Below are 11,063 nucleotides of genomic sequence, written 5' to 3'. Positions count from 1 at the left end.
CTCTACAACATCCGCAGAGTACGACCCTGCCTCACACAGGAAGCGGCGCAGGTCCTAATCCAGGCACTTGTCATCTCCCGTCTGGATTACTGCAACTCGCTGTTGGCTGGGCTCCCCTGCCTGTGCCATTAAACCCTACAACTCATCCAGAACGCCGCAGCCACGTCTGGTGTTCAACCTTCCCAAGTTCTCTCACGTCACCCCGCTCCTCCGCTCTCTCCACTGGCTTCCAGTTGAAGCTCGCATCCGCTACAAGACCATGGTGCTTGCCTACGGGCTGTGAGGGGAACGGCACGCAGTACCTCAGGCTCTGATCAGGCCCTACACCCAAGCAAGGGCACTGCGTTCATCCACCCTCTGGCCTGCTCGCCTCCCTACCATTGAGGAAGTACAGTTCCCGCTCAGCCCAGTCAAAACTGTTCGCTGCTCTGGCCCCCAATGGTGGAACAAACTCCCTCACGACGCCAGGACAGCGGAGTCAATCACCCTTCCGGAGCACCTGAAACCCCACCTCTTCCAAGGAATACCTAGGATAAGATAAGTAATCCTTCTCACCACCCCCCCTTAATGATTTAGATGCACTATTGTAAAGTGGCTGTTCCACTGGATGTCAGAAGGTGAATTCACCAATTTGTAAGTCGCTCTGGATAAGAGCGTCTGCTAAATGACTTAAATGTAAATGTAAATGTAAAACATGATCCCCTTTTCCATTCACCCCTGAAAGGCACACATATACAATTTGACACATCCCAGACTGGCAGGCAGGCAGACAAACAGTTCAATATGTGTATCATTGGTCATAGGTATGGTGTGACAGTGCCAGTGATATCAACTGTGGAATTCAATGCTATCGATTTTTTACTTTTTGTTAGCCAGTGTTATATATTGTGGGGTGAAGTTTGTTTAAAAAATAATTGAAAAGGGCAGGATGGTATCTGATACTTTGAGGTGAAAGTGTCGGTGCTTGAGAAGAGGTTTGATCGTGTGTGTGAATACACACCTCTGGTTGATGACCTCTCACCTTTGTGTTTGAGGAAGTTGAAGAAGCACCCTCTGCTCCCCCCTCCAGCCTCCTTGGGGGTCTTGGAGCCACCCTCATCCCTCAGCAGCAGGGAGAACTCAGCCCCCTGGAGTTCGATAAGGTGGGTCACGTTACTCAGCATCCTCTGACTCCGCTCACTACTTCTCAAATTGTTCCGATATAAAAAAATAGGCGGGCTGAGCGGCACAGATTTGCATATTTCGCTCTGATTGGATTGTTTGAATTTTAATTCAGGACCAATCAAGGAAAAACAACAGCATTGATTAAATGTGAATCCCTCATCCGGTTTCCTGTTCCTTGGCAAAGATTTCAGCTTCATCTCTTATTCTCTGCCCCCTGGGCACAGCCCTGTCTGCCAGCATCCCAATTCTCCACCCTTCCTGAAGCGTGCACTTGCATACTTTTTTCATGGATTTAGCTAACAAAGATGGAAACTCAAGCCAGTCAATGTTCACACCAATTCCATGATGGGAAGTGTGCCCTTGCACACTTGGGAAAGGGTGGAGAATGGGGAACTCTCATGCCCCTTATTGCCAGTTTGTTATTGAACCAAGTGAATGAGGATATGATAGAGACATGGAGACTGTAGTCTGCAGTAATGTTGAGATGCCAGTAGGGAGCGCTCTAGACCACTGGAGCCAGACATACTATATAGTCTACTTTCAGTTGCACATTGATGCAGCTGATGAGGAGTGATGGGAATGATGGGTATTTTAAAAATGTAGGCCCACTCCTCAAAGAAAGAAATGCAAATATGCTGACTTTTGTCCATTTTCTATTTCGATACAGCAACATCCTTGGGGCGGCAGGGTAGCATAGTGGTTCGAGCGTTGGACTAGTAACCGGAATGTTGCAAGTTCGAATCCCCAAGCTGACAAGGTACAAATCTGTCATTCTGCCCCTGAACAGGCAGTTCCTAGTAAAATAAGAATTTGTTCTTAACTGACTTGCCTAGTAAAATAAAGGTAAAATAAAAATTGTGACATGCTGTTCCTGCAGGTTAACACCCTGATAAGGCTACTTTTAACATGTATCAACCACAGATCTCACACATAGGCTACGCCTGCTTCTACTAACATAGTAGACTACTTCTTGTTTCCACGAAGTGGCAGTGAGTTGACTAACTGTTCAAGACCTCTTCACTTCACTCTGTAAGTACATTTGACAATATCTTGAAATATTGATTGTCATGTTTTTCTTGTAATATATCATATATTTGAGGGTAAGACTTACTGTATCGTTTGTTTTTGTAATGTTTTGAGCTGGTGTTTTGGTTGTTACATCAGGGCCAGTATTCATAAAGTGTATCAGAATCAGTGCTGATCTAGGATCAGGTTCACCTCATACAAATAATTATGATCTAAAAGAATAAACTGATCCTAGAACAGCACTCCTACTCTAATACACTTTCTGAATATCGGACCCTGGACTATGTTGATGTGTTAGGTTTAGTTCAGTTTATTCATGTGCATGTTTTGTTTGTGTGTGGGTTGTGGTTAGGAGTCTTATTAACATGAGACAGTGATGGTGGGTTGTGTTTAGGAGTCAAGATTAACATGAGACACAGTGATGGTGGGTTGTGTTTAGGAGTAGTATTAACATGAGACACAGTGATGGTGGGTTGTGTTTAGGAGTAGTATTAACATGAGACACAGTGATGGGGGTTGTGTTTATGGTGTATTAACATGAGTTTATGGTGGGTTGTGTTTAGGAGTAGTATTAACATGAGACACAGTGATGGTGGGTTGTGTTTAGGAGTAGTATTAACATGAGACACAGTGATGGTGGGTTGTGTTTAGGAGTAGTATTAACATGAGACACAGTGATGGTGGGTTGTGTTTAGGAGTAGTATTAACATGAGACACAGTGATGGTGGGTTGTGTTTAGGAGTAGTATTAACATGAGACACAGTGATGGTGGGTTGTGTTTAGGAGTAGTATTACCTTCAGTGGAATCTTCAGTAGCAGTTGATGAGGATTGATGGGATTTGGTCACATTTTGCCTCTAAAAATGTATGGCCCACTTCTCAAAGGCAACTATTTGACATGTTGTTTATGCATGTTAATGTCTTAACTTGACTGGGCTACTATTAAAATGTGTCAACCACAGAATTCACACTTACAGTAGGCTGGGTTCTTGTTTCTATGTACTGCCAGCATCACCTCCTGTCATCCATGACCTCTACTGCCTGAACCATATCAGAGATATTTATATGGACATTATATGTGGGTTTAATTAGCACTTTATATTCACAGAATAGTATATGAACAACATCCTATATTAGACTATACAGTGGGACAAAAAAGTATTTAGTCAGCCAGTGTTTAGGAGTAGCAAGTTCTCCCACTTAAAAAGATGGAGGGTTGTAATTTTCATCATAAGTACACTTCAACTATGACAGACAAAATGAGAGAACATTTCCAGAAAATCACATTGTAGGATTTTTTATGAATTTATGAGACAAATTATGGTGGGCTAGCAAACTGTATGATCTTATTATTTGTATCTCAGATACATTTGCTTGGCACAGCTATAGCCGAATGTTAGCTAGCTAACATTGGACCTGGTTGGTTAGCTACCTGCAGATGCATGCAGGGTTGTAAAGTCATGAGTTGGGATTATGTTTCATTGGTTCCCTAGGTTGCTAGCTACATGTCTTAACAAAAGACTTCACTATGCAAGTAACAATTTGGTGCGTTCGTAAATTCAGTCTGGCCATCTAATCCAACATTAAACTATATATGGACAACATGCTACATTAGACTATACAGTATATAGACAGCAGCAGTCAACACAGCAGACTATGGTGATGATACTGATTCCTCTGCTAACTAATGCTACTACCAGTACTGTACACAAGGGTCAACAGTGTAACATAATATGATAGTCATGTTGTACTATACAGACATCAGTGTTTGTTTGCTTAAATGTGACTTTATCAAATAGCCAGTGTTGTGTTTCACCTTTCTATCTGATGTATTGTCAGTTTGTAATGTTGTTATTAGCCCAACATTATGGATGACATTATTATTGGGATGGTGCAGTAATGTTGAGATGCCAGTAGGAGGAGCTCTAGTCTAGAACACTGGAACCTTCAGTTGTACTTTGATGAAGCTGATGAGGAGAGTAAATTGAATGTGTTTGTAGAATAGAATGAATGACATCATGGAACTGACCAAATGTAAATGGAACTATTTGACCTGTTCCATGTAGAACTCAGAGGGTCAAGGCAACACATTCTAAGATATTATAAACATTCCATATAGAATAGTCAACATATTGTTAACATGGTTCTGTATTTAATGAAAAGTGAAATGAGGGACATTTTGTCCATTTTAAAAATGTAGGGTCCCTCTAATACAGTAACCTCCGTTCTGACATGCTGTTCTGTCATCATGCATGTTACTGTCTTAAAGAGGAAGAAAGGACAGTTCTGTATCAGCTACTTGTGTCCTGACGACATAAATATGTATCAACCACAGAACTGACACCTACTAGCAGTTCCCACTCAATACCAGTAAGTTAACTCACTGTACAAGACCTCTCCCCTTCACTTCACTCTGTAAGTACTCTTGACAATATCTTGAAATATAGTTTTGGGTAATTTGTTTTTAGTCATTCGTCATTCTTGAGGCTAATGTATCATTTGACTTCTTGTTATGTTTTGAGCTGTGTTTTGGTTGTTACATCAGGGTCAGTATTCATAAAGTGTCTCAGTGTAGGAGTGTTGATCTACATAGTGATGAGATGATTAACCAGGTTAAAATAGACATGAAAAACAAACATTTGTATCTCTGCTCAGTGTGCGTGTGTGAATGAAGCAGTAGGATGTGTTTTAACTTTTCTGCATCCATAATTACCAGCTCTATAGACTTTGATACAGACTCCCTGGGCCTGATGGGCCCTAACTACAGAGTGTGTGTGTGTGTGTCACTTGCTGTTTAGCCTCACAGCTTGAGGATAGGTGCTATCATTGAACCTGGTGGTCAGTCTTTAGGCTGCTGTACAGCTTGGATGGATAGAGACTGAACATTTATCCTGGTATAGTTTGGGGTTCTGCTGAATAAAACAGCTTCAGAACAATCAATGTATAAACCTGTGTTTGGTCAGACCTGTTCAATAATGGTGATGGTGATGATGTTGGTGATGATAAGATAACCATTGTATACATTGGAATTTATTTTGCATCATACAGCTGTCAGATTAAATAGACAGATGTAGACAGACATATCACTTCACACACTTGGTACAGACAGACAGACAGACAGACTGACAGACAGCAGACAGACAGACAGACAGACAGACAGACAGACTGGTGACAGACAGACAGACAGTATTCACATGACAAGCATTTGCACAACACAACACAATCAATATGAGCCTGGTTCAGTTTCAGTAAGCAGTTATCAATTGAGCCTGTTTCATTTTCAGTAATGAGGCCCTGTACCCCATTTACAGTTTTACTTCAATGTATCAGGTGGAGTTATTCACCAGCTATAGAGTGAGTTGTTGTTTATGTTTCTAAGACTGCAGGGTGGAGATGCAACAATGGCCTTGAGAACAGCAGGAAGTGTGTTGGGGTCTTTCTCTGGTCTGTAGCAGTATGGTCTCATTCTTATCTTTAGTTGCCTTGTTTATCGATCTACAGAGCATTTCTAAATCATAAACATTTTTAGTTTTACTGTGTACAGCTTGGTGTCTCCACTTCATTTAAACCAGTTAGTCTTTCTCACCTCACTGAGTGAAGCTTATGATAGCAGTTTCATTGAACTGGTGTATCATGTCAACTCAGCAACTATGGAACAAAGTGAGTGTGAGTCACAAGACCTTGAACTTAATGTAACGTCCTTGTGATGTCTAACTGTGTTTCAGTGGTACTGGGTCAGGATATCTGGAGTGTGATGTACAGTTCAGAGTATCTGTACCTTGAAGGGGTCAACAGTGGAGCTGTCCTGCTCTTACACATATCCCAGTGGTCATACAGTCACAACAAACTACTGGTTCACAAAGTATAATGCTGTTCCCCTGTAAGTCTGAGTGATGACCCAGACTACAAAGGACGTGTATCGTGAGGATGAAGAGAATGGTCACACCTGACAATCACAGACCTGAAGAGAGTGACTCAGCTTTAGGCTGCTACAAATTCAGATTTACAGATCAGACTGGAACATGGAGATATGCTGGTGATCCTGGAGTCACTCTGTCTGTCACAGGTACAGTTACATTCAATAAAGTTCAATGTTGAATATCATTTAGTTCAGGATAAATGTCTTGGTTTGTATTTATGTTGTATAACATAGGATTTCCTCCATCTTTGTATTAGAGTGATAATCAGTGATAAAGGGATTTCAGTGATATTGTTTTTTTCCAGGTCTTCAGGTGAAGGTGATTGGTGGACATCAGGATAAGACACTGACCTGTAGCACCACAGACTGTATTCAGACTAGACAACCCCACCACATCAATACAAGAACGGACTGTTTCATTCTCAGATGAGAGCACCTCCCCCATTTAAAGACCTAGTCTCCATGTAATCATGGAGACAGTTATTCATGCTATAAAAGAGTTGTTGTTTATGTTTCTCCTGCAGTGTGTGAGTGTGAATCAATATGAATCTAAACAGCAACACCATATTCACTATGTGTTGAATGTTTGTACTTTCTCCTGTTGGTTCACTGTATAATTTATGGGGCATTCTTATCTTTTATCTGTTTAAATACAGACATTTCTATAATGTACTTAAGATTCCATTATATTGCAGGTGTCCAGGGTCTGGTGAGTTCTTACACCAAGAGGACAATCTGTGCCTTGAAGGGGTCAACAGTTCCTCTTTCACATACAGTCAAATCACTCTGTTTAGTCCTAAACAGAGTTCCAGCTGGAGGGATGAGTTGATCCCTACAGCAACAACGTGGACCTACACCACAGACCAGGGTCACACTCAGCAACTACAGGTCGTGTGAGTACTTTCAGTGTGAGCCTTGGCTTAATGGTACCTCCACCCTGAGAATCACAGACTGTCAGGAGGAGGACTGGAGTGTGAGTACATATTCAGAGTATCTGTACATTGAAGATGGTCAACAGTGGAGCTGTCCTGCTCCTAACATACTCTGTCTGTCACAGGTAACACAATCTACTGGTTACAACAAATGTGATACTACATCCTTAAGAGTATACCCAGATCCAAATACACTATTGGTTTGTGTTTTATGTCATTGACTCTGAGGATAAAGTGAATGGTCACACCCAGAGGCATCACTGACCTGTATCACCACCTGACTCTGACTGACAACCCCACCTACATCTGGTCAAGAACGGACACAAAGTAAAGAGGACACTTCCAGCCTGGACTCAGACTCCTTTAGTGATGCAGACAGTTACTCCTGTGCTGTACAAAGGCCATGAGGATTCTATAGTTCCTGATTTAAGTTGGACAGGAGACATGTCTTGGTTTGTGTTTATGTCTGTATCCATTTTCCATCTTTGCTGTGATATGTCAGTGATAAAGGGATTTAGTGATATTGTTTTTTCTCCAGGTCTTCAGGTGTTGACTGGTGGACATCAAGATAATAATCAAATTCTGAAAATCAGTCAATGGATGAATTTACTTTACCTGACTGACAACCCCTTTCAGTTGTTGTGTACAAGAACAGACTTTTTTGAGCACAAAGTAAAAGGAAAAATAACACTTAAAAATACAAAGCCTGGACTCACTTCCTGGTTATTCACAGCAGTGATGCAGTTGTTTTCATGTGCTGAAAACTGTTATGAGAATGTGTTCAACTGTTTGTTTGAGTCTGTTTTAAAAATGTTGTGAATCTCATACATCTTTTTGTTCCAGTTGTTGTGATAGACATTTTCAATGAATCAATTAATATGGATCATTATTCAAATTTTTGTCTTTGTCACTCTTTTAAACTGTTAAACTGTGTTTGTTTTTAGGTTTTTTATAAACAACATCCGTGTAATATAGGTAGATATTTAATGAAAGATTTTCTAAGGTGTTATATTGTCTTCTTGTATTTCAGGTCAGAAGTGTTGGAGTGTGACTTACACCCATCAGAAGATCTGTGCTTTGAAGGGGTCAACAGTGGACATATCCTGCTCTTACACATATCCCAGTTATCATGAGATCAAACAAGCTTTCTGGTTTACTAAATGGTCTGGTATGGAGGCTGAAGATCTGAGCTCAGTGCCAGGGTATGAGGGTCATATAGAGTACCTTGGGGATAAGGAGAGTGACTGTACCCTGAGAATCACAGACCTGAGATTGAGTGACTCTGCAGGGTTCAGGTTCAGATTCATAACATCTGGAGACAAGTTTTATGGCTCACCTGTCTCTCTGACTGTCACAGGTAATCTGTCGTCTCACATCTATTACTGTAATTACCTTAGTAAGGGAAGTCAAAAAAATACCAAATGTTACATTTCACATAAGAGGACATATATAGGAGGAGAATAATGATTTGATTAATTTTACTCTAGATGTTGTGTTGGAGATGGATCCTACATCTGTGTCAGAGAGGGAGAATGTCACACTGAGATGTAGAACCAACTGTACACTGGACCCCAACACAGCCTACAGTTGGTATAAGAATGGACAGTCTCTACCAAACAGCAACACCTCCTCTCCTGTCTATATCCTGTTCTCAGTCAGCAGTGAGGATACAGGCAGATACTCCTGTTCTGTAGAAGGACATGAGGATCTCCCCTCTGCTGAAGAGACTCTCACTGTCACATGTAAGTACATGGGGTTCAAATCTTTAGTTAACTATAATAACATTGTAAGTATGTTTTATTTATCTCCAGTTGTATTCCTTATTAAGTAACATCATGTGCTTTTAAATGTTCTAATCTTTTAAATTGCACTGATTTACTGTATTTGATAAATGCAATGTCTTCAGATGGCCCAAAGAACACCTTAGTGTCAGTCAGTCCCTCTGGTGAAATAGTGGAGGGCAGTTCAGTGACTCTGACCTGCAGCAGTGATGCCAACCCACCTGTGGACAAATACACCTGGTACAAGAAGAACGTAACCTCACCAAAAGCATCAGGACAGAGTTACAGCATCACTAACATCATCTCTGAGGACAGAGGAGAATATTACTGTGAAGCTGAGAATAAATATGGACGACTCAACTCTTCTTCTGTGTTTGTGGACGTTCAGTGTTAGTTCACCTCATCTTCCTCTATTCATTGATAATCACACAGGTCAACAACAATAAATAATAGTTAGCAATGTGAGACACTCATCATACTGTATGACAGAATTAAATACATATTGTTTCATTTTGTTCTTCCCTGGTTTCCTCTGTCATATCTCCACCATGCATTTATTAACTCATCACCCGGCAGCAGTGTTTCCCTGGGTTCCTGTGGTGGGGGTGGGGGCTGTCCTGACTGCTGGAGCTCTGCTACTCACCATCTACTGCACTCTGAAGAGGTAACCTGCATTTACATATCCTGTGTTAGTAACACATCAACCTCCACTAGAGTCAGTAGAGAGCAGAATTCACTCTGTCCCTCATTACAGGAGATCCAAGGGAGGAAGTGATGCCACAGCAGACACACAGGTAATAATGTCAAAAACCAAAGATTTCAATCATAATACCATTAATAGTAAGCAAATTCATTTCCATAAATGCTAGGGGCGGGGTTCGTAAAGTGCTCATTCAGTGTGTCTTCTTTCAGAATGTGACACACTCTCCCAGTGACACAGACCCTCAGATAGATGCTGAGCCCTCCGATTATGAGAACTGGAGCAAACCACCACAGAACCTGGACAGTGACACAGACCCTCAGATAGATGAGCCCTCCGATTATGAGAACTGAGCCCTCCAGAATTATGAACCACCACAGAAACTGGAACCACCACAGAACCTGGATTGAAGAGAACCACCACAGAACCTGGACAAAACCTGGACTGAACCAAAACAGACAAGGACTCAGATAAGATGAACCAAAACAGAACCTGATTATGAGAAGAGAACCTCCACATAACCTGGACTGAAGAGAACCACCAATAAACTGGACTGAAGAGAACCACCACATAACCTGGACTGAAGAGAACCAAAGTACCTGGACAGAGAACCTGGACTGAAGAGAACCACCACAGAACCTGGATTGAAGAGAACCACCACAGAACCTGGATTGAATAGAACCCCCACAAAACCTGGACTGAAGAGAACCAAAACAGGACAAGGACTGAAGAGAACCACCACATAACCTGGACTGAAGAGAACCAAAACAGAACCTGTACTGAAGAGAACCTCCACATAACTGGACTGAAGAGAACCACCACATAACTGGACTGAAGAGAACCACCACATAACCTGGACTGAAGAGAACCACCACATAACCTGGAGTGAAGAGAACCAAAACAGAACCTGTACTGAAGAGAACCACCAAAGTACCTGGACTGAAGAGAACCTCCACAGAACATGGACTGAAGAGAACCACCACAGAACCTGGATTGAAGAGAACCACCACAGAACCTGGATTGAATAGAACCCCCACAAAACCTGGACTGAAGAGAACCAAAACAGGACAAGGACTGAAGAGAACCACCACATAACCTGGACTGAAGAGAACCAAAACAGAACCTGTACTGAAGAGAACCTCCACATAAACTGGACTGAAGAGAACCACCACATAACCTGGACTGAAGAGAACCACCACATAACCTGGAGTGAAGAGAACCAAAACAGAACCTGGACTGAAGAGAACCACCACATAACCTGGACTGAAGAGAACCACCACATAACCTGGAGTGAAGAGAACCAAAACAGAACCTGTACTGAAGAGAACCGCCACATAAACTGGACTGAAGAGAACCACCACATAACCTGGACTGAAGAGAACCAAAACAGAACCTGGACTGAAGAGAACCACCACATAACCTGGACTGAAGAGAACCACCACATAAACTGGACTGAAGAGAACCACCACATAACCTGGACTGAAGAGAACCACCACATAACCTGGACTGAAGAGAACCTCCACATAACCTGGACTGAAGAGA

The 11,063-nt window shown here is 41.8% G+C and overlaps 2 protein-coding genes across 2 annotated transcripts in view; one reads left to right on the top strand and one right to left on the bottom strand.

Moving 5' to 3' along the window:
* Window positions 1-1,163, bottom strand: part of LOC135532851 (B-cell receptor CD22-like) — an 8,924-nt gene extending 7,761 nt beyond the window's left edge. The window contains exon 1 of the mRNA XM_064960282.1: window positions 1,022-1,163. Within this exon, the coding sequence (XP_064816354.1) occupies window positions 1,022-1,163 (142 nt within the window). The remainder of the gene's footprint in view (window positions 1-1,021) is intronic.
* Window positions 1,164-5,839: 4,676 nt separating this feature from the next.
* LOC135532850 (B-cell receptor CD22-like) lies at window positions 5,840-9,874 on the top strand. Its single transcript, XM_064960281.1, has 7 exons — window positions 5,840-5,849; window positions 8,071-8,397; window positions 8,528-8,782; window positions 8,947-9,210; window positions 9,398-9,485; window positions 9,576-9,615; window positions 9,734-9,874. Exons 1-7 carry the CDS (start codon window positions 5,840-5,842, stop codon window positions 9,872-9,874), a joined length of 1,125 nt encoding a protein of 374 aa, XP_064816353.1.
* The last annotated feature ends 1,189 nt before the right edge of the window (window positions 9,875-11,063 follow it).

The sequence above is a fragment of the Oncorhynchus masou genome, unplaced genomic scaffold (genome assembly GCF_036934945.1).
Source record: "Oncorhynchus masou masou isolate Uvic2021 unplaced genomic scaffold, UVic_Omas_1.1 unplaced_scaffold_2060, whole genome shotgun sequence".
Lineage (NCBI taxonomy): Eukaryota > Metazoa > Chordata > Actinopteri > Salmoniformes > Salmonidae > Oncorhynchus > Oncorhynchus masou.
The sequence above is the reverse complement of the archived record's forward strand: the minus strand, read 5'-3'. Positions and strand labels throughout refer to the sequence as shown.